A 24,579-nucleotide genomic window follows, 5' to 3' on the forward strand; every position below is an offset into this window, starting at 1 on the left:
TACGCAAGCCCCTTCACCGCGGCAAGGTAATGATCACGAAGGGGAATGGGCACATGTACATGCCTTTTGTTTTGTTGTTGCAGCCGCAGTGCAGCCAGAAAAATTAGGCAGGCATGTTACGCGCACCAGAATAATTAGTATAGCGGCCACTGCTAGCAGTGCTAGCAGTGCTAGCAGTGATCACTGCTAGCAGTGGCCTTAAAAATTCAGGAATCCGCCTGGAGTCCTGGACCCTGTTGGTGGTTGTGGAGAAGGCAGTCAAGCGGCCTGCAGGCAGAGATGCTGTGTGTGGGGACTGACTTAGTCTTCGGGCGGGCAGTAGCCCTCCGGGATCCATGCCTCATTCATTTTGATAAAGGTGAGGTACTGAACACTTTTGTGACTTAGGCGACTTCTCTTCTCAGTGACAATGCCTCCAGCTGCGCTGATGGTCCTTTCTGACAGGACGCTTGAGGCAGGGCAAGACAGAAGTTGGATGGCAAATTGGGACAGCTCTGGCTACAGGTCAAGCCTGCGCACCCAGTAGTCCAAGGGTTTATCATCGCTTCTCACAGTGTCTACATCCACACTTAAGGCCAGGTAGACCGCTACCTGCCGGTCCAGGCGTTGGTGGAGGGTGGATCCGGAATGGCTAAGGCGAGGCATTGTACTAAAGAATGTCCGCATGTCCAACATCACCATGAGATCGCTGGAGCATCCTGTCCTTGCCTGCGTGGACATGGGAGGAGGATTACTGGCAGTGGTACCTTTGCGTTGTGGTGTGACATCACCCTTAAATGCATTGTAAAGCATAGTTGCCAGCTTGTTCTGCAAGTGCTGCATCCTTTCTGCCTTCTGGTGAGTTGGTAATATGTCCGCCACTTTGTGCCTATACCGACGGTCGAGTAGCGTGGCCACCCAATACAGTTCATTCCCCTTGGGTTTTTTTATACAGGGGTCCCTCAACAGGCTGGACAGCATGAAAGACACCGTCTGCACAAAGTTTGATCCAGACGTACTCGTCATCTCCTCTTGCTCTTCCTCAGTGACGTCAGGTAAATCCTCCTCCCCCCAGCCACGAACAATACCACGGGAACATTGAGCAGCACAAGCCCCCTGCGACACCTGCTGCAGTTGTTCTTCTCCCACTGCCTCCTCCTCTTCCACAGAAACACATATTTCATCATCCGAGTCTGACTCCTCTTCCCCACACGACTCTTCGTCCTCCTCCCCCCTCTGTGCTGCCGCAGGTGTTAAGGAAACATCTGGTTGTGATGTAAATTGCTCCCACAACTGTTCCTCTTCACGCTCCTCCACAGCTTGATCCACCACTCTACGCACGGCACGCTCCAGGAAGTAAGCGTAGGGGATGAAGTCGCTGATGATGCCTTCACTGCAACTCACCAGGTTGGTCACCTCAAACGGCTGCATGAGCCTGCATGCATTTCGCATCAGTGTCCAGTTCGGGGGCCAGAACATCCCCATCTCCCCAGATTGTGTCCGTCTACTGTAATTGTACAGGTACTGGGTGACAGCTTTCTCCTGGTCTAGCAGGAGAGAGAACATGAGCAGGGTCGAATTCCAGCAAGTCGGGCTATCACATATCAAGAGTTGCCGGCAAGTTGTTTCTCCGCTGAATGTCTGCAAAGCGTGCCATTGCCTTGTAAGACCGCCTGAAATGCCCACAAAACTTTCTGGCCTGCTTCAGGACGTCCTCTAAGCCTGGGTACTTTGACACAAATCTTTGAATGACTAGTTTGAGAATATGTGCCATGCAGGGTACTTGTGTCAGCTTTCCCAAATTCAAAGCGGAAAGGAGATTGCTGTCGTTGTCACACACCACGTTGCCGATCTCCAGCTGGTGCGGGGTCAGCCACTGATCCACCTGTTTGTTAAGAGCAACCAGGAGAGCTGGTCCAGTGTGACTCTCCGCTTTGAGGCAAGACATGTCTAAGATGGGTGACACAGTCGTACCTGTCAAGCAGCATAGCCCCTGGGGAGCTGGGGCTGTGTAGCTGGAGAGGAGATCGGGGCACCAGCCGAGGAGGAGGATGACGACAGCAAAGAGGATGTAGCAGGCGGAGAGGAGGTGGCAGGAGGCCTGCCTGCAAGCCGTGGAGGTGTCACAAGTTGGTCCGCTGCACGGCCACGTACTCGCTGCTTGTCATCGGTCACCAGGTTGACCCAATGGGCTGTGTAAGTAATGTAGCGGCCCTGATCATGCTTGGAAGACCAGGCATCTGTAGTCAGGTGGACCCTTGTCCAATGCTGTGTGCCAGAGATGACACCGCTTGCCTCTCCACTTCACGGTGCAGTTTGGGTATCGCCTTTTTAGAGAAATAATTGCAGCCTGGCATCTTCCACTGCGGTGTCCAATGGCCACAAATTTACGGAAGGCCTCAGAGTCCACCAGCTTGTATGGTAACAGCTGGCGAGCTAACAGTTCCGCCACGCCAGCTGTCAGACACCGGGCTAGGGGGTGACTGGCAGAAATTGCCTTCTTCCGCTCAAAATTTTCCTTCATGGACACCTGGCTGCTGTGGGCAGAGGAGCAGGAACCGCTCAAGGTCAGAGGCGGAGTGGAGGAGGGTGGCTGTGAAGGTGAAAGGGAGAAAGTGGCTGAAGACGCTGCACCTGAAGGAGGAAGAGGAGGAGGGTGGCTTTTCTTTTGTGTGCTGCTTTTCACGTGACCACGTGATGCGGAGTGTCTCGCTCCGCATCACGTGGTCCCGCCAGCCAATCAGCGCCACTCTGGGAGATCTTATAGGGATAGAGCCGCCTAATGCGGCTCACTCTACCGTCCTCTCTTGCAGCACCATACGTTGTGTTAGGTGCACGTTATGCGACCTTAACGTGGCACCTAACGCAACGTCTTGGTGTGCAAGTAGCCTTAATGTGCTTTGATCTAGCACTTTGGGAACCTCCAACTTCTTTAGCAATAACTTATTGAGGCTTTCCCTCCTTATGGAGGATGTCAATGATGGTTTTCTGCACAACTGTCAGGTCTTTCCCATGATTGTAATTCCCACTGAACCAGATTGAGGCCCGGTGCACACCAAAAACCGCTAGCAGATCCGCAAAATGCTAGCAGATTTTGAAACGCTTTTTCTTATTTTTCTGTAGCGTTTCAGCTAGCATTTTGCGGTTTTGGGTAGCGTTTTTGGTGTAGTAGATTTCATATATTGTTACAGTAAAGCTGTTACTGAACAGCTTCTGTAACAAAAACGCCTGCAAAACCGCTCTGAACTGCCGTTTTTCAGAGCGGTTTGCGTTTTTCCTATACTTAACATTGAGGCAGAAACGCCTCCGCAATCCAAAATCTGCAGCAGCCCAGGAGTATGCGTTTCTGCAAAACACCTCCCGCTCTGATGTGCACCAGCCCATTGAAATACATTACCCAAGCGTATCCGCAGCCGCAAGCGGATCAAGAAACGCTGCCGAACCGCTCTGGTGTGCACTAGGCCTTAGACACCATTTAAAGGCTCAGGAACCCTTTGCAGGTGTTTTGGATTAATTAACTGATTACAGTCTGACACTTTGAGTCTAGAATATTGAACCTTTTCACAATATTTTAATGGTCTGAGATTTTGATTTTGGGGTTTTTATAAACTGTAAGCCATAATCATCAAAATTATAACAAATAAAGGCTTGAAGTATCTTGCTTTGCATGTAATGAGTCAATTTCATATACTAGTTTTACCTTTTGAAGTTGAATCACTGAAATGAATGAACTTTAGCATGATATTCTAATGTTTTGAACTTCACCTGTATATCCATCACAAGGCAGCACTCTTCAGTTGTCTCCTCTGGCAGGGGTGAGAGGAAGGTTTGGTTTCCACTTGCACAGAAAATGCAGCAAGCAGATCTAATGTTAAAGTGGATCTGAGATGAACTTTTACTCATTGCATAATTGTGTTCCTTTCCTATTGTTTATAGGGCAGTGATGGCTAACCTTGGCACTCCAGCTGTGGTGGAACTACAAGTCCCATGAGGCATTGCTGACAGCTCTAAGCATAACTTAGGGAGGCAGAGGCATGATGGGATTTGTAGTTTGGTCACAGCTGGAGTGCCAAGGTTAGCCATCACTGTTATAGGGCATTCCTCAAGCCAAATTTTTATTTTTTTGTTTTAATACTCTAATTCCCTATAAACTAAACAAGCCTAGCCCACAGGTTTTCAGAGAGCCTTGGCATTTTCAGACAGTAGCAAGGGCTCATGGGAGGGAGCTCAGTCTGGTCAGGAGGAGGGGGAGGTGTTACTGGCCAGAAATTTTAGAGGGAGAGGGGAGGAGGGGGGATTCGTTTTTTTTTTCAGAGGCTGAGTGCTGAAGATGCAGATAAGCTTGCCTGTGTGTAATGTGTACAAACAACATGGCCGCTATCATTGTATCACAGGAAGAAATAATCATATTCTATTGAAGCTGTATGCAGCCAGATTTGCTGTGTAAACTATCTAAACTTTAGATAAGATATATAGACAAGTTACTTGTTATAGTTCGTTTTTCATCCTGGATCCGCTTTAAATATAGCTTGTGCTCCCACTTGCTATATTTAATGTATCCGTTTAGTACATTGTGGTTTTTTTCTAGATAGCGGTTGCATTCCACATACTGTCCTATGGTGGAAATGCATCCACCCTGGATGCAAACTGCTTCCTATCCAGATGCAAACTGCAAGTGGGAACCGAGCCGAAGAGAGATGAGGTAGAGAACAGGACACCGGCACACAGGAAAGACAGGGGCGAGGCTGATGTAGGGCATTGAAGCAGGGATCTGAATCAATTAGCTGGCTGAATTAATGGCATATCAGTTAATTCTAATAGTGGAGTCTTCCCACTGCTTCCCTATGTCCTTTCATGTCACTGCAAATAAGGCTATCATCATTATTATCTGTATCCTGCATGGTATCGCACATCCCATTCGGAAATCTAACCACACATTTAATAATAATAATTGCAGTATTTGTATAGCGTCTTTCTCCTGTCGGACTCAAAGCGCTTGCGAGACAGCCACTAGAGCGCACTCAGTAGGCAGTAGCAGTGTTAAGGAGACTTGCCCAAGAAACTCCTTACTGAAATAGGTGCTGGCTTACTGAACAGGCAGAGCCGAGATTTGAACCCAGGTCTCCTGTGTCAGAGGCAGAGCCCTTAACTTAATTATGATAATAATAATAATAAACACAAACATCCACACTTGGCGAAAGGCCATGGCCATTTATTGATTTAATACACAAATTGTATCAACACATCAATTAATCGGATGTTGAAAAACATTTAATAATAACCACTTTACCCCCAGCGGTACGAATTTCTCCGCCCCTTTTTTCCCTCCTAAAAAACCAGGGACGGAGAAATCCGTACCTTCCGCGCTACCGCCGCTGTCCGCGCTCCCGCCGCTCGTGCGCGCCGCCGCCCGCTCGCCCGGAGATCAATGAACGGGAAAATCCATTCCCGTTTGTTGATCTAGCCCCCACAATGATCTGCTGCTTCTTTCAGAAACAGCGAGATCATTGTGCGTCTCCCAGCCTCCTACTGCTTCCTGTAAGCATCCTTCCGGACGCTTACAGGTCGCATGTAAACAAACACTCTGTGGCCATCTTGTGGCCAAATAGTAAACTACACCCTAAAAGCATTTTACATATACAAACATTACATTTACACAATAAATTAACTCATTACCTCCCACACTCCCCAATTTTTTTTTTTTTTTGTAATTATAGAAAAAAAAAAAAAATACAATAAAAAAAAAAACCATAAATAGTTACCTTAGGGACTGAACTTTTTAAATATTTATATCAGGAGGGTACAACACTGTTACTTTATAAACTATGGGCTTGTAATTAGGGATGGATGCAAAACTGAAAAAAATGCACCTTTATTTCCAAATAAAATATTGTCGCCAAACATTGTGATAGGGACATAATTTAAATGGTTTTATAACCGGGACAAATGGGTTAATACATTTCATGGGTTTTAATTACAGTAGCATGCTTTATTTAAAAACTATAATGGCCGAAAACTGAAAAATACTATTTTTTTCCCACATTTTTTCCTATTTCCCCATTAAAACACATTTAGAATAAAATAATTCTTGGCATAATGTCCCACCTAAAGAAAGCCTAATTGGTGGCGAAAAAAACAAGATATAGTTCATTTCATTGGGATAAGTAATGATAAAGTTATAGATGAATGAATGGAAGGAGCGCTGAAAGGTGAAAATTGCTCTGGTGGTCAGGGGGTAAAACCCCTCAGTGGTGAAGTGGTTAAACATAACATCCATTGGAAATAGTAAATAACATCAAAATATATATCAAATGTCCGCCCACAGGGTGACATTACCCAGGGAGCTACCCCAACAAAGGCCACGACGAGGGGAACGTAAAGAGTAAATAGAGAGAGGCGGGGGGTTAAGGCTTCCAGCTGCTTCTTCTTGTTCATTCGGACGCGAGCGCCTGCGGGGAAATCCCTTAGGGATGGCTCCATCATGCAGGTGCTGGCTAATTGCCGGTGTAATGTCAGAATGAGCAGCCCCGCAGATTGGGCAGCTCTGTTGGTTCTGTGCATGCAGATGTAGTACGTGCTTGCTGCGTCATCCCCACCTTGCTGCAGCATGAAGGAACTTAAAGGGGAACTTCAGCCTAAACAAACATACTGTCATTACGTTACATTAGTTATGTTAATTAGAATAGATAGGAAATATAATTTTTTACCCACCTAGTTTTAAAAGAACAGGCAAATGTTTGTGATTCATGGGGGCTGCCATCGTTGTCATGGGGGCAGCCATCTTTTTGGTTGAAAGGAGGTGACAAGGAGCAGGAGACACAGTTCCAACTATCCTGTGTCCTGATAACCCCTCCCAGCTGCACACGCTAGGCTTCAAATGTCAAATTCAAAATGTAAAAAAAAAAAATTAGCACCAAAACAGCAGAACGAGAGCAACAACATCAGAAATCCCATCATGCTTTGCACAGCATAAGGGGAAAACTGCCCGGGCAGTTTTCTTGTGTGCAGCTAAAAATGAGGCTTGGATAAGAGAAACAAAGTTCTGATGCTGTGAAACTGATAAAGAAACACCAGGCCTCTTCAGTGCTACTGAGTCGATTTTTAGTCCGGAGGTTCACTTTAAGTAAAGAGCATAATTTTAGTGCTGCTCTGCTCCGCCCCTCGCCGCCGAATGAAAATAGTTGGTTGAGTGCAGCAACAGCACATCCCCCTCCCACCATCCTCTATCTGGCAATACAAGGAGCAACTCTCTAATGCAATGCAGAAAATGATGCAGAGGATATCGGGTAGGGCAGTAGGACGCTATTATGCTGATGACAGTGCTGGTGGTGGGCGGAGGCAGCAGCAGCAGAAACACGGGCATGCGTACCACATTGTCACGTTCTGATGACGTGTAGCCCGATGCTCTAGTACGTGATGACGTTTCTCTTCAGTGTGCTGGGCTGCTCTCGGGCTGCCCATACTGACATTACACCGGCCCCTCACACTCTGCAACAACTGACTGCCCTCCCACCACTACAGTAATGATTAGCATGTATGCTGATCACAGTGGTAAACCAGTTGTTCAGAGCTGCCAGTTGAAATGTGCAGAATACAGATGTTAATGTCAGCAGCCTGCAGAGAGAAAGAGAGAGGGGCTGTGGGGGTCCAGGTCACATGAACTCTCTTGCATTGTTACAGCAGGGCCCACTTATCCACCCCTTATCAATGGCTGCAGTTTTCCTATTCACCACACGATGGCGACCTCCCCTCGCCAATGTGGAACGCACAATGAGGAAGTCACAGACAGGAAACCACAAGACGAAAAGTTGCAGGACGTGGAGAGAATCCATCCATGGAAGAGGTAATTGTGTGATTATTTTTATATATTGAGCAGAGTAGAGGTCGGGGTAGACATAGTTTGTTACAGAAGAAGTCATAGTCACTATCCTGATCATCCTTTTATGCCATACATGACACCTTTGTCGAACTGTTGTAACTTGTTTGCGAGCTTTCTAGTGGGCCTCCTACATGTGCCATAGTTTATGGCTGACATCTCACCTTCCTTGTAATAATTCATACCACAGAGTGAATGCAATATGTCCATCCAGTATAGCCATATACTCCCTGTGTCCCCAGCATTGCCATTATCCTCCAGTATTTAATGTCCCCCACCCCAGTAATGCCAATTCTTTCCCAGTATAGCCATGTCCCCCAGCATTGCCATTATTTTCCAGTATGTAATGTTCCCCCTCCACCATATTACATACCGCATGATAATGGAAAAGCTGGGGAACATGGGGAGGACATGACTATACTGAGAAAGAAATGGCATTACTGCAGTGGGAAACATTACACACTGGAGAATTCAATTTATCTGCCAGTACAGCTATATGTCCCCAATCATTGCCATTATCCTCCAGTATGTAATGTCCCCCACCCCAGCAATGCCATTTCTTTACCAGTATAACCATGTCCTCCCTGTGTCCCCCAGCATTGCCATTATCCTCCAGTATGTAATGTCCTCCACCTCAGTCATGACATTTCTCCCCCAGTATAGCCATGTCCACATCCCAGCATTGCTCTCCTCCCTCACCTCCATGCAGAGTAGTAAAAGGAAGGATTTACATTGGTTTATAGCTAGCTGTCACAATGTGCTCCAGTCCTTTGCTCCCATCAGCCTCTCTGCCTCTTCTCCCCTCATATCTAACCTCACATGAATGGTAACAGTGGGAGGTGGATGTGAGGAGAGAAGCCCAGCTGGAGAGGAGGCAGAGGGAGGACAGGACTGCAGCTCGCTGTGAATATAGAGCACAGGTAACTAGAAACTAACTTATTATGCTTTCCTGCAATACTCTGTTTGGCCCTACCACTCTCAAGTGACAGCCATGGGGAGTGCTGGGAGGAGTATCTTGTATCTGTAGCTTTTTCACTGACGTCTGTATAACCCACATTATCTTCCTCTTCTTATCTATCAAAAGGCAGCAGCATCCCGTATGGATCACATGACCACATCACTAAGGATGGATGAGGACCAGAGTCACATGACTGAGAGGATATTCAACCTCACCCTGGAGATCATGTCTCTGCTTACCGGAGAGGTGAGTAGGATATTGGGAGTTCACATGACATCACTCATATCACTATTAATAAAACACACAGATGACTGGAGAGGTGAGTCATGTGACATTATTGTTTGACTTTTTACATAGAGCTTTCTTCCAGTGAAGTATGTTGATCATGTGACCATCACAGTGCCCCTAACTCACTTCCTGATATTTGATAAACACACCATGGAGCAGATTTTGGAAATCACAACAAAGATGATGGAGCTGCTGACAGGAGAGGTGATCAGTGCTGGGAATTATGGGACATTATTCAGTAACAACAAGAGATGTGTCTGGGTGGTGACTGTATCTGTGTGTGTCAGGTTACTAAAAGGTGTCAAGTTGTCACTGTCTGTTTCCCAATGGAGCAGGGGCAGTATTTAGAAGGACACGAGGACCTCTACAAGGACACCATGATGGAGAATCAGCTGCCCCTCACATCACCGGGTAAGAGGAGATTTTCATTTCTGTAAAGGAGAAAGCAGTACAGAGGGTGCACCTATATCTCCCATCATCTGATAAACACATAGGCTTCGATTCATGAAGTGTTACCAAGCGCTTTATCGAGCGTTCGGTAATTTAATGCAAGCATGTAGCGGAAGTTAGTATTCATGAATGACATCGCATGTCAATATCGTTTGTGCGGTGTTCTGGCTGTAATTGTGCGGTAAATTTTCCGAAACTAGTATTCAAGAAGCAGAAAGGAGGCATAACAGGGCGGTAAATTCTGAGTGCAATATCACCTGCACTGCCCTGTCGTTATTTATGTTTCTGCTGTCGGTGTATTTAACAGGAACCTTAACAGAGTAAAATTATTTAAAATAAATGCATGACGTAGCTGCAGATGAATATTACATCCTTACCACGCCATCAGTTCCTCTCAGAAACTCACCATTTTCTTCTTTCAGCGATCCCTTCCAGTTTTGACAAGATTGTCAGAACTGAAATATACCAGTTGCTGCCAGTTATATATCAGCTGCTGCCAGCAACAACTGAATGTGCAATGTAATATCCATGTTTCCCTATGGCTCAAGTGGGCAATATTACAGTTTAACAGTGTGCTGACCAGGAAGCTGTTATGGGGTAATGGCCATTTTTTTAATGACGTATTTATGTTTATTTTCATTTTCAGTTTCAGTTCAGGTTCTCTTCAAATTGCCCACAATGCACCTTCCTTACCCAGAATGTACTTTGAAAACGTCTTGTATTCGCCAAAAGATCGCCAGTGTCGATATTAACCTTACCGCATGCTTACTGCATCATTAATGAACACTAGTGATCTTTTAACGAACAACTGCCGACAACTAAAAAGAATTGCTGAATACTACTAATCATTCAGTAATTATCACATGCGGTAAATTAACGAACAGCAAATTTTTACCGCAAACTGTTTGATGAATCAAGGTCATAGAGACAAAGTATTCAATCAGTGTTTCTTTTTCTTACAGATGGATTCAGTACCAGATACCCACCAGAGAGAGTTACAGGTCCTCTTTATTCCCAGGTTTGCCCACAAGAAGATCACACCACCCCCCACCATTATCAGGTAGGTGGTAATGAGGGTCCCCAGAGACCCCAAACTGTGACACAGTCCTACTGTGTGTGCTGTAATCTGTGTTCACATTTTAAATGGTCTCTTATTTTGTACATCTAGGGTGGAGAGCTTATGCATGGAAGTGCTGTGGTTAAAGAGGAAGCAGTAGAGATGTATGTGAGGAATGATCAGCAGTCTATGGTGGAGGGTGACATGATGAGGACTAATAAAGAGGAAGAAGAAGAGACGTATGTGAGGAGTGATCAGCAGTCTATGGAGGAGGGAGACATGATGAGGACAAGTAAAGAGGAAGAAGAAGAGACATATGTGAAGAGTGATCATCAGTCTATGGAGGAGGGTAACATGATGAGGACAATAAAAGAGGTAGAAGAAGAGGCATATGTAAGGAGTGATCAGCAGCCTATGGAGGAGGGTGACATGATGAGGGCAAGTAAAGAGGAAGAAGAAGAGACATATGTGAGGAGTAATCAGCAGTCTATGGAGGAGGGTGATGCGATGAGGACTGTTAAAGAGAAAGAAGAAGAGACATATGTGAGGAGTGATCAGCAGTCTATGGAGGAGGTTGACATGAGTAAAGAGGAAGATACTGTTACAGAGGGCAGAACAGGTCAGTAATCAGCAGTAAATATAGAATACATGTGTATCTGTATTGCTGTTATGACTGTCACTGCTCACAGACTGGCCTTATTAGGGGTTATGTTATGCACTCATGTTAGATTTTTGCCATCTATAACTATCATTCTTGGTAGTATTTGGTGACAGCTTGTTAACAATAACAGTACAGACATTCTGGTGGCTTTGGAGTTCCCTGTTCTGTTCTGTGGTGAGGGAACGAGAGGGACAGAGGAAGCAGCGAGAGCAGTAAGAGCTTCCACACAATTATATGTACATTATGTATTCATTCAAAAGAAAATTGGGTCATGTCAGGTTTGCTTCAAATAGTGCCACACAGCTCCCATAGTTAGTGTTTTATAAATTCAGATTTAGGGATGAGTGTCTGAGACGTTATCATGAAAAGTATGATGGATTTTGCAAATTGCATTAATGTCAATGGATGTAAGTAGCAATGCCCCATATACGTGTTAGAATGGCCACATTTGCTAGGTATGTGAAGGAGAGCAGTGGCAACAAGGGGAACATAAAGCTGCTGCAAAAGACCTTGTGGTTTCCCAGAAAATGGCAGTTATAGTGACAGCAGGGAAACAGGATTTTGCATGCTGGAGCAGTTGGACATGGAGCGGCACATCTGAGATCAAGAAAGGGTGGAGCTGTGTGTGAACTCCACCCACCAGCAGCCCTCCCTGCTCTCCACCCACTAGCAGCCCTCCCTGCCATCAGCACAGCAGGAGATCACATTGCTAGCTGGTGTCATGGACTGGATGAAGATGTGAGGAAGGGACATTAGACCCAAGGATGGAGGACCAGAGATGGCAGCGTGGGTCAGTGAGAGCAGAAGCAATGCAGGGCTTCTGTTCTGATTTCTGCTGGAAGACCGCAATGGTAACTGGCATGGAGAGTTGGGTAACCCACCTTTCGTTCAATAGGTAATTGTCACTACCAGGGGACAGTTGTGAGCGGTTGTCTGTGGCCAGTTTGCCAGCGGCTCTGAAGGTTCTTAGGGACAGAACACTGGATGCCAGGCGTGACAGGAGCTTGATGCCATACTGTGCCAGTGGCGGGCATATTTGTAGCCGGTTGACCCAAAACTGAATGGCATCACTGGTCTCTGGTCAAGCCTCCTCCTAATAACAGTTGTCCTTTCCAGCCATAAAAGTGCCACAATAATGGTGCACCTTATGCCCTATGCCCTCCATGGGTAAGCCTCGCACCTCACTTGCTTGAGATGGCCATAGTAGGTTTTGCCAGGCATCCGTAAGATCACCCCTGCCTTGGCCTGAAGGCTTGAATGTATGCCTACTGCTGCCGCTACTGCTGCTGCCGCCGCTCAAGGGGGATATGATAGCCTAAGGGTCCAAGTGACTTCTCTGTGTGGATTGTCAGCTGTTGGGTAGGAACGGTGACATTTTCCACCCCAGTAATTATCAAACACGCACACTCACACACACACTCTCACACTCTCTCTCTCTCTCTCTCTCCCCCCCCTCTCTCTTTCTCCCTCCCTCTCTCTCTCCCTCCCTCCCTCTCTCTCTCTCTCCCTCCCTCTCTCTCTCCCCCTCCCCTCTCCTCTCCCCCTCCCCTCTCCTCTCCTCCTCCCCTCTCCTCTCCCCCTCCCCTCTCCTCTCCCCCTCCCCTCTCTTGTTTAATTTATACTGGCAAAAATTATGCCCATTGGGCATTGTACAGGTGGTGGGGGGGGAGAACAGATGTGGGCACACAACCTGTGCAGTGCACAGAATGTTACAAGGCAAGTATGCAGTATGGATAGCATAGCCTCCCTGTGTCTCACACACACACAGTACAGTGCACACAACATTACAAGGCAAGTATGTGGTATGGATAGCATATCCTCCCTGTGTCTCTCACACAGTACAGTGCACACAACATTACAAGGCAAGTATGCAGTATGGATAGCATAGCCTCCCTGTGTCTCTCACACACAGTACAGTGCACACAACATTACAAGGCAAGTATGCAGTATGGATAGCATAGCCTCCCTGTGTCACACACAGTACAGTGCACACAAAGTTACTAGTGACACACAGATAGTGTAATTGTGCTGGATTGCAGCATTATACAATGTTAGAGAGCAAAATGTGCTGGATGCTAGTAAACCCTGGCTGTCACACACAGCCACAGACTAGTGTACACAGGCCTACAATGCCTTTACACTCTACACTGTCCCTGAATGTATCTGAATAGTACAGCTATCTCTAACCTCCCCACCAGCTTCTAACTCACAAGAGAATGGCATAGGAATGAGGAAACCCCTCTATTTATCTGCCTGGGGTGGGATCTCTTTCAATTGGCTCCTGGCCCATGCAATGCATCCTGGGAACAAATGATTCGCTCCTGCACTTGTCATTCATAATTTCCCAGAACGTCTCAGGACAGCAACCCTGAGATATGTCTCCTTCCACATTCACTGGACAGGAACTAGATTAAACAATTTGCATAATTAGATAGGCAGGGCATACACACACACCTATATATACATCATCATTTCCTTACCCCCTCAGTTGTTTTCCTGTCCAGCAGGATGCTAGATGTAGGGGGTAAGGCTTGGCCACCCATGTGAGTCCACAGGAGCCGCGGCTTGTGTGATTCCCCTTTGTCGGCGCTGGCTAGTTGCTCAGCGCGGGATCATGCTGTGCGCACTGGCCTCTCCCCTTGTGCTATGTTCGGAGGACAAGCGGTGTCTGAATCCGGAAACTGCCCGCCCTAGGGTCACGTGACAGGCGTCTCAGGTGACCGGAAGTCGGAAGTCCGGAAGCAGGAAGTTCCTGGCCCGGCGTGCGTTCCAGCGGCCATTGCAGCATGGGAATCAGCGTCGGCTGACACCAGTCTCAGCTGCAGGAGATTGCCGGGAGGAACGCTAAGGGGATTACCACAGGAGGTAGGAATCAGCATTAGGTTAATGCACAATGGGTGGGCTTAAGCAATTATGTTAAACAGCTATTTAAGCTGATGTCCTAGTCTCACTATGAGTTTGACTATGGAGGCTGCCGATGGATCTTCCTCCCAGGGCTCTGTGGAGACAAGTTCCGTACCCTCTCTGGTATGTAACATTTGAGGTGATTGTTTACATATCCTTAAGAGAGTTATTAGGCTTGGCTGAGCTAATGGCTGGTATTTGTTTTTATTTCAGCCTAAAATGGAAAGACCAGTTTCTAAGTCTGAATCCAAATCCGGATCAAGACAAGACAAAACTGATAAAGCTGATAAGCCTGACAAGCCTGATAAACTTGATAAACCTGATAAAGCGGACAAGACTGCATCACATGCTGGTTCTAGAACAACGCATAAATCAGGGAAAAGATGTGCTATATGTGGAAATTATATGTCATCTACCTCAAAAGTATTATGCCAAGATTGTACTAAAAAGGTTGTTAATGAGGAAACCCCCACTATGTTAAAGGAATTGAAAGGATGGATTAGATCTGAAATTTCTTCCGCTGTACAGACTATCAGGGCCCCAGAAGCGGCAGTATCGAATGTACAAATGTCTTCAGTGCCGGTGGCAGTCTCTGCGGTTACAGCAGAGTCAGAGATCCCAGGGCCTTCAGGTTCAGTTCCTTTGGAGGGCCCCACTTTAAAAAGGAAGAGGAGAGATGCAGATTCTGAAGATTCAGAAATGTCAGAAGGGGAATTGGATATTTCATCTCTGGAAGAGATACCCTCAGAGACTGAAAAATCTGCTGATAAAACTATAAAGAATCAAAAGTTTGCTTTTTCCACAGACTTTATGAAGGAATTATTAGCAGCTATGCATGAAGCCATGGGTATTACTATAGAGCCAAATACCCTATCTCCATTAGACCAGATGTATGAAACTTTGTCAGAACCCCAAGTGACTTTCATTCCAGTACATAGTAGCCTTAAGGGAATTATTAGGAGTGAGTGGGATAACCCGGATAGGAGGGCTTTCTGGCCTAAATCACTAAACAAAAGATATCCTTATAGTCCTGAAGACCAGAAGTTTTGGGGCTCTGCACCCAAGCTAGACCCATCTCTCTCTAAAGTATCCAGAAAATCAGATCTTCAATTCGAAGATTTTGGTTGTTTAAAGGACCCAATCGATAAAAAGATGGACAATATTTTGCGAAGAGCATGGGAAGCAGCATCTTTAAATTTCAAACCCTCTATTGCATCCACAGCGGTAGCAAGATCATTAAAAATTTGGTTAGTAGAGGTCCAGTCTCAGATAGCCTCAGGGGTATCTAGGGAGGAAATTTTGAATTTTTTCCCCAAAATTTTGCATGCAACAAATTACCTATCAGATGCTGCTGATGATTCAGTTAGGCTCACAGCAAGAACCACAGCCCTGGTTAATTCTGCCAGAAGAGGAATCTGGGTGAAAACATGGCAGGGAGATACTTCCTCTAAGTCAAAATTGTGTAGTATTCCATGTGAAGGGGGCTTGTTATTTGGAACCAAATTAGAGGAAACACTTGAGAGGTCTGCTGATAAAAAGAAGTATTTCCCATACAAAAGAAAGATTTTCCGCCCTAACCGGTCCTTTCGTGTTTCAGGAAAGAGCAAACAGGAAAACAAAGGGAACCAGAGAAGAAGATGGATTCCCAACAAGTCCCAGCGTTCCAAACCCAATGCTCCATATACCTCGGCAGGTCAACCAACAAAACAATGACGCCAGGGTTCCAGTGGGGGGCAGACTAGCTCATTTTTTCGAACATTGGCAGTTAAAATTCAAAAGCAAGTGGCTACTGGACATTATTCTCCAGGGATACAGAATAGAGTTCATAACCCCACCTCCATCTCAATTCTGGGTGACCCCTTCCCCAAGAGCTCCAGTTCAGGCTCATACCCTCCAGTCAGAGATAAACTTGCTATTGGAGAAAAGAGTCATACGGAGAGTCCCAAGATGCCAGGAAAAACTGGGGTTTTATTCCCCAGTCTTTCTAATAAGGAAACCTCAAGGGAGTTACAGGTTCATCTTAAACCTAAAAAAGCTAAACACCACAGTAAGATACAGAAAGTTTTGGATGGACAACATCCGCTCAGTATTGAATCTACTACAAGAGAGCTGCTATCTGACATCATTGGATCTGAAAGATGCGTATCTGCATGTGCCGATTCATCTGCACTCACAGCAGTTCCTGAGATTTGCAGTGGTGTTACAAGGAGAGGTAAGACACTTTCAATTTGTCGCCCTTCCCTTTGGGTTATCATCGGCTCCATGGCTATTCACAAAAATCATGGCAGAACTCTTAGCAGAACTTAGACTTCAGTCTGTTCAAGTGATATCTTACCTAGATGATTTACTTATATGGGGACCTTCTGTTGAATCGGTGGGGTCCCAGACTCAGTCCACAATAGACTTCCTTCAGTCACTGGGGTGGTTAATTAATTGGGAAAAGTCATCTTTTCAGCCTCTCCAAAAGATGGAATTTTTGGGGTTTGAAATATGTACCACTAATAAGAGACTGTTTCTACCTGATAAAAATTTTTCTCTGTTGTTAAAATCTGTTCTCTCCTTTCAGAATCTGAAAACAATATCCCTGAGGAAAGCGATGGCCTTATTGGGCACAATAACCTCATCTTTCCCTGCAATACAGTGGGGTCAATTACACTCCAGAAGTCTTCAGAGTTGGATCCTGTCGAAATGGGACAAGCGTCTCTCCTCTCTGGACAAGAGAGTTATAATTCCTTGGAGTGTCAAGCAGTCACTACTGTGGTGGATGGAGCCACAACGTCTGATAACAGGGAATCTTTGGGAGTTTCCAACCCAGTGCATCATAACGACAGACGCGAGCTCTTGGGGATGGGGAGCGCACCTGAACTCTCTGACAGCTCAGGGAAAATGGTCAAGCCATATCAGCAGCAGGTCTTCAAACAGCAGAGAGCTGCAAGCAGTTTGGGAGGCCATACTGGCATTCAAAGTACATATATCAGAAAACCATGTGACGATACGTACAGACAACAGTACAGTGGTGGCGTACATAAATCACCAGGGAGGTACAAGAAGCAGGTCGCTGCAACAGCAGGCGTCAAGGATTCTGCATTGGGCAGAACGCAATCTCAAATCCATAAGAGCAGTTCACCTAAAGGGAACACTAAATTGCCTAGCAGATTACATGAGCAGATTCAATCTGTCCCAAGACGAGTGGAGTCTCAACGACCAGGTGTTTCGCCAGTTAACAGAATACTGGAAGATTCCTCAGGTGGACTTATTCGCCAGAAGGAACAATGCGAAATGCCAGAGGTTTTGCTCCCTTTGTCCCCAAGACGAGCCGTGGATAGTAGATGCCTTCTCGATCAGTTGGAGCCATCACAGAATGTACATTTTTCCGCCTCTACATTTGATTTCCAGAGTACTGAACAAAATCTATCGAGACCAGGCGGAAGCAATCTTGATTGTCCCGTATTGGCCAAAAAGACCATGGTTTGCTCTGCTACAACGATTAGCTTCGGATCATCTGATCCTTCCAGATCAGGAGGACCTGTTAACTCAGGGACCGGCGGTGCATCCCAATCTGAGCCTTCTTCATCTTTCAGCATGGAGCCTGAATGGCAAATACTGAAAAGTAAGGGTTTTTCGAATAAATTATCGGAAACACTGTTACAAAGTAGGAAGAAGGTGACGCGCCAAATATACTCTAAAGCCTGGAGGGTATACAGCAATTGGTGTGAGGTGAATTCTAGAGACACTGGTCATTCCAATTCAGTTTTAGAATTTCTTCAACAGGGTTTCCAAAAAGGTCTAAGTAGTAGTACATTGAAAGTACAAGTTTCAGCATTGACAGTCTTTCTTGACAGAAAGTTGGCAGAAGAAGAAGATGTCATCAGATTCTTCAAGGCACTTAAGAGAATTAGACCAACGATTCATAACAGAGTACCGTCTTGGGATCTGAACACTGTTCTGCAAGGGTTATGTGAGCCACCCTTTGAACCACTGGCGGATAGTTCTGATAAACTTTTAACTATCAAGACGGCCTTTCTTCTAGCAATAACATCAGCCAGAAGAGTGGGGGAATTACAGGCACTGTCAATTCTGGAACCATATTGTGTTATAAGCGACGACAGAATTACACTTCGTCTAGATACCTCTTTCCTACCCAAGGTGGTTTCGAAATTCCACAGGTCTCAAGAAATTTTCCTGCCTTCCTTTTGTAATAACCCTTCCAATCAGAAAGAACAGAAGTTACATTGCCTAGATGTCAAGAGATGTCTTCTGGAGTATCTTCATCGTACTAAGTCCTGGAGGATTTCCAATGCATTACTAGTGTTATTCGCCGGAAAATTCAGGGGTAAACAGGCCTCAAAATCAACCATAGCCAGATGGATCAAACAGGCTATATCTCTGTCTTATGCTCAACAAGGCAAACAGCTGGCTTCGACTGTCAGAGCTCATTCTACCAGAGCAGTATCAACTTCCTGGGCAGAGAGGGCAGGAGCATCAGTTGAGCAAATTTGCAAGGCAGCCACCTGGTCAAGTCAGAACACCTTTGTGAGACATTCTAGGCTAGATGTATTATCTAGTGCCGACTTAACGTTCGGCAGGAAAGTGTTGCAGGCTGTAATCCCTCCCTAAATATTATTCTTGTTTATCATCTCAGGGTTGCTGTCCTGAGACGTTCTGGGAAAGCCCAAAATTACTTACGGTAATTTCTTTTCCAGAAGTCGGAAGGACAGCACCCTTACTACCCACCGCTATTTCTATTAAAAGTTATTGGAAGCATCATTATGTGCGGAGTCTTTTTTATTAACTGAGGGGGTAAGGAAATGACGATGTATATATAGGTGTGTGTGTATGCCCTGCCTATCTAATTATGCAAATTGTTTAATCTAGTTCCTGTCCAGTGAATGTGGAAGGAGACATATCTCAGGGTTGCTGTCCTTCCGACTTCTGGAAAAGAAATTACCGTAAGTAATTTTGGGCTTTCTCACCCTAATGTGGCATTATTCCAGTCTCTCACATTTTGCAGCGCTCATTTGGCAATAATACCACCACATGGTAAAAAAGATCTTCCCTCGAAAGCAAAGGAGAAAGGCCCATTTGCCACGAGATTAAGAATCTTATTCTCATTCACTTATCCTTATTCACAATATCTTTTTTGCTCAATTAGTAACAAGAGAGACATAAAGGTACATTACAAGGTGTGTGTGAGTGTAATAAGGATGTGTAAGTGACACCACATTGCTCTACAAACATAACACAGATTTCTTGCTATAAGTACATAGAGGTCTGTTGTTACAAGAGTAAGGCATTGCTTCCATTGTCTCATCAATCAGTACAATTTACTGCTTCAACGAATAGCCAATGCTTTAGATATAGGGATGGTCAGTGAGATTCCAATAACTCTGACTTGTATGCAAATATAATGATTATATGCAGCTAATCACTTTTGTCATAAAATGCATTTGATTGATTTAAAAGCTAAACGTTGCATCTACTTAGAATTCTCAGCAGCTCGCTGACCATCCCTAATGATAATTGCTCCTCCCCTCAGAATTCTCTAACAGGAAGTAATGCTGTTTCTCTATTTGCAGCGCAGAGTCCTGGCATCAGGAACCTCTCAGAGACTCGTCTCTCTGTATCCACAGACTGTACAACGGATGATGTCATTGGACAAGAGTCACCTGCAGATATCGTGGTTACCCCAAATATTCTCCCAGATTCTTCTCACATTGTCACACATGAAAGATGCCACACTAGTGAGAAGCCTTATTCATGTGCTGAGCGTGGAAAATGTTTTGTTAAGAAGTCAAACCTTGTCACACACGAGAGATCTCACACTGGTGAGAAACCCTATCCATGTGCTGAGTGTGGGAAATGTTTTGGATGTAAATCACATCTTGTCAGGCATGAGAGATCTCACACTGGTGAGAAGCCCTATCCATGTGCAGAGTGTGGGAAATGTTTTGGACGTAAAGCACATCTTGTCACACATGCAAGATCTCACACTGGTGAGAAGCCGTATTCGTGTGCTGAGTGCGGGAAATGTTTTGGCAGTAAATCAGATCTTGTTACACATGAAAGGCGTCATAGTGGTGAGAAGCCCTATTCATGTGCTGAGTGTGGGAAATGTTTTGTTCAGAAATCAGTGTTAGTCAGACATGAGAGATTTCACACTGGTAAGAAGCCCTATTCATGCGCTGAGTGTGGAAAGTGTTTTTTTCAGAAATCACATCTAGTCATTCATGAGAGATGTCACACTGGTGAGAATCCCTATTCATGTGTTGAGTGTGGGAAATATTTTGGAAGTAAAGCAGAGCTTTTGAGACATGAGAGATGTCACACTGGTGAGAAACCCTATTCATGTGCTGAGTGTGGGAAATGTTTTGTTCAGAAATCAGTGTTACTCAGACATGAGAGATGTCACACTGGTGAGAAGCCCTATTCATGTGCTGAGTGTGGGAAATGTTTTGTTCAGAAATCCAATCTTGTCACACATGAGAGATCCCACACTGGTGAGAAGCCCTATCCATGTGCTGAGTGTGGGAAATGTTTTGGACACAAGTCAGTCCTTATCACACATGAGAGATCTCACACAGGTGAGAAACCTTATACATGTGCTGAGTGTGGTAAATGTTTTGCCCAGCAATCAGTGTTGCTCAGACATGAGAGATCACACACTGGTGAAAAGCCCTATTCATGTGCTGAGTGTGGGAAATGTTTTTCACAGAAGTCAATCCTTGTCACTCATATGAAATCTCACACTGGTGAGAAACCTTATTCATGTAATGAGTGTGGAAAATGTTTTGGGGAGAAAGGAAAGCTTGTCAAACATGTGAGATGTCATAATGGTGAGAAGCCCTATTCATGTGTTGAGTGTGGTAAATGTTTTGTACAGAAATCAAACCTTGTCAGACATGAGAGATCTCACACTGACAGTAAGCACTAAAATGTGTTGAGTGTGGAAAATGTTTTGTACAGAAATCAAATTTTGTCATACATGGGAGATCTCACACTGACGAGCAGCTTTATTCATGTGCTGAGTGTGGGAAATGTTTAGGGCATAAATCGATCCTTGTCTACCATGAGGAATCTCACAGTGGTAAAAAGCTGTATACATGTGCTGAGTGTGGAAAAAAATATTTTGGGCTTAAGTTTTCTTTATCAATGTTTTTTTTTTTTTATTATTATTATTGTTATTTCTTGCAAAGCGTACATGGAAGAATTTTTACACAGAATGCTGAGGACGTTTTCATGATACTTAATGCTTTGGTTTAAAAATCAAGTCCCTGAATTGAGGTGACATGATGAGATAAACATTGCCTCCGCCCCCTCACCTCCAATGCACCTTGCCTCCTTCAAATTGAAGCTATTGCTTGCCACCTCCTCTTGCACCACCTCCCCCCCTTGACCCTGTCCCCTCTGACACCCTCCATCCCTTAATGCTCCTCAAACACCTGGTCCACGGACGCATCAACTCCCTACTTGACCCCCTATAATCTGGATTCTGTCCTGCCCACTCAACAGAAACAGCCCTTGTCAGGTAGTAAATTACCTTACCCTTGCTAAAGCGGAAGGCAGCTACTCCATCCTGCTACTCCTTGACCTTTCCTTTTATACAGTCCAATCACTCCCCCCTCCAATCCCTACATTCCTTAGGAATTTGCGACAGCTCCCTGGCCTGGATCTCCTCATGCCTCTCTGATCACCTCTTAGCAACCTCTTTCAATGGTTGTTCCTCAACCCCGACCTATCTCTCAGTCAGAGTCCCCCAGGGCTCTGTTCTGGGCCCCCTACTGTTCTCAATTTACACCTCTTCCATTGGCAAAGTCTTCTCCTCCGTTGGGCTTCAAATATCACCTATATGCAGATGATACCCAGATCTCCACACCCCCGCCCTTCCACCATGGACAAGGTCTCCTCCTGCCTCTTGGCTATCTCCTCCTGTATGTCAGCCAGGTTCCTGAAGCTTAACTTGGATAAAACTGAGCTAATTTTCCCGCCGTGTGCTGCACCATCCCTCCCAGATATTCACGTTACAATCAACAGCACTTCCATCTGCCCTACCTCGTCACCCTAGACTCTGCTCTCTCCTTCAGCCTCCACATCCAAAACGTCACCAAAGCCTGCAATTTCCACCATCGCAACATCTCCAGGATCCGGCCCTTTCTGATCCCAGACAGTACCAAGCTTCTCATCCATGCTCTCACCATCTCCCGCTTTGACTAATGCAATGCCCTACTGTCAGGCCTCCCCTTGAAATGCATTGCACCCCTTTAATAAGTCATGAATGCAGCAGCTAGAGCTAGACTCATCCATTCTTCCCACTGCTCTGCTTCCTCTGCAAAGCCCTCCATTGGATCTTCATCTGCTTCAGGATTCATTTTAAAATTCTGCGCCTGGCCTACAAATCTGTGCACAAGATCTGCCCGGCCTACATCTCTGAGCTCGTCCACAGATATATACCTACCCACCCCCTCCAGTCCTCCAATGATCTCCGCCTTACCTCCCCATGCATTTCTCACTCTCATGCATGCCTGCAAGACTTCTCAAGAGCTGCGCCCACCCTATGGAACTACCAAACAACCCCCCCACCCGACTCGCCCCTTCCTTAAACACCTTCAAGCAAGCTCTCAAAGCAAACTTCTTTAAAATGGCATACCCCCCATCTACCACACTTTAACCCTCTCAGCACTCTTTCCACAGCCCTACCTTATGTGTTCCTCACCTTTAGATTGTAAGCCTTTGGCAGGATCTCCCCCCCCCCCCCCGATCCTTAATGTGTCCTTATGGTTTTTGCAACCTGGATCTTGCAACCCCACAGATGACACCCTTCCCATGGGCTAACCCAGACTTTAGTTTTCAGTTCTCTACCAATTTTCACGATCATGCATCTTATACCCTGTTTGCATGTATAACCTTGTGCTATGTTGTATAACCTTGTGCTACTTCTCTGTTTGTTACCCCTGGTTAATATGTTGGATCTTTATAAATACAATAAATAATAATAATAGCATGGGTGCTCATGTTACTAAGCCTAGTTAGAATGTGCTTGTATTCACTTTTTTTTTACATTGCAAGGGTTAACCTCTTTGCTGGTTATCCCAAGCTCAGCTCGGGGTAACCTGCGCAGGAGGATTTCTCAGGCCCCGCCGGGCCGATTTGCATCATTTTTTTTCCTACACGCATCTAGCACTTTGCTAGCTGCGTGTGGTACGCGATCGCCGCCACTACCCGCCGATTCGCCGCTACCCGCCGAGCCGCCCCCCTTCCTCCCCAGACCCCTGCGCAGCCTGGCCAATCAGGCCAGGCAGCGCTTAGGGGTGGATCGGGATTCCCTCTGACGTCCCGACGTCCATGACGTCGGTGACGTCATCCCGCCCCGTCGCCATGGCGACCGGGGAAGCCCTGCAGGAAATCCCATTCTGAACGGGATTTCCTGCTTACTCTGATCGCCGGAGGCAATCGGAGTGGGTGGGGGGATGCCGCCGCTCAGCGGCTATCATGTAGCGAGCCCTGGGCTCGCTACATGATTTGAAAAAAAAAAATTAAAAAAAAGTGCTGCACTTCCTCCTTGCCGGCGGGAATTGGACCGGCAAGGAGGTTAATAAACTAGCTGCTTTATCTGTGTAAATGAGGCAGGATCTGTAATCCTCTCCTTTAGAGCAAATTAACACTAAAACACTTAGCTGACAGAAAAAAAATAATACTCCTGATAACAAAAGATTACTGCAAAGATAATTTATTTGTTTTGGTTGGGAGTTGAATGAACTAGATTTTATGTCTAATGATATGGCTGTTGTGCACAATTGAGAGTCATAATTTAACTCCTCAAAGTGGAAATAAGAATGTGAGACTCCAGGAGAGTTCTGTGTAAAGCCCCATACACACGCTCAACAAAAGCCTTTTAAATACATAATTATCAAACAACTTTTGTTGTTGAAACAGACCAAAAAGTTTGTTTGCCATTGTTCAAAAACCGGATAAGATGCAGCTTAAGTCAATCCCAACAATTGGATTGACTTGAGCTGCGTCTTATCAGTTTCTTGAACAATGGCAAACAACTTTTTGGGTTTGTTTCAACAACAAAAGTTGTTTGATAATTGTACATTTAAAAGACTTTTGTTGAGCATGTGTATGAGCCTTAAAGTGGATCTGAGGTGAACTTTCACTCAGTGCATAATTGTGTTCCTTTCCTATTGTTTATAGGGCATTCCTCAAGCCAAATACTTTTTTGTTTTTGTTTTAATACTCTAATTCCCTATAAACTAAACCTATCACCCACAGCTTCTCCAGAGTGCATTGGCACTGTAGCAAGGGCTCATGGGAGCTCAGTCTGGGCAGGAGGAGGGGGAGGTATTACTAGCCAGAGATTTCAGAGGCAGAGGGGAGGAGGGGGATTAGGTTTTTTTCACAGGCTGAGT

The 24,579-nt window shown here is 45.5% G+C and overlaps 2 protein-coding genes across 2 annotated transcripts in view; one reads left to right on the forward strand and one right to left on the reverse strand.

The window, feature by feature from the left end:
* The window catches only part of LOC137535178 (zinc finger protein 585A-like), a 72,269-nt gene extending 48,857 nt beyond the window's left edge, over positions 1-23,412 (forward strand). The window contains exons 8-9 of the mRNA XM_068256990.1: positions 18,091-18,096; positions 19,962-23,412. Of these exons, the coding sequence (XP_068113091.1) occupies positions 18,091-18,096; positions 19,962-21,104 (1,149 nt within the window). The 3' untranslated portion in view covers positions 21,105-23,412. The remainder of the gene's footprint in view (positions 1-18,090; positions 18,097-19,961) is intronic.
* Positions 1-24,579, reverse strand: part of LOC137537038 (zinc finger protein Xfin-like) — a 525,741-nt gene that overhangs the window by 248,065 nt on the left and 253,097 nt on the right. The gene's annotated exons all lie outside the window — the stretch shown is intronic.

Source organism: Hyperolius riggenbachi, chromosome 10 (assembly GCF_040937935.1).
Source record: "Hyperolius riggenbachi isolate aHypRig1 chromosome 10, aHypRig1.pri, whole genome shotgun sequence".
Taxonomy (NCBI): Eukaryota; Metazoa; Chordata; class Amphibia; order Anura; family Hyperoliidae; genus Hyperolius; species Hyperolius riggenbachi.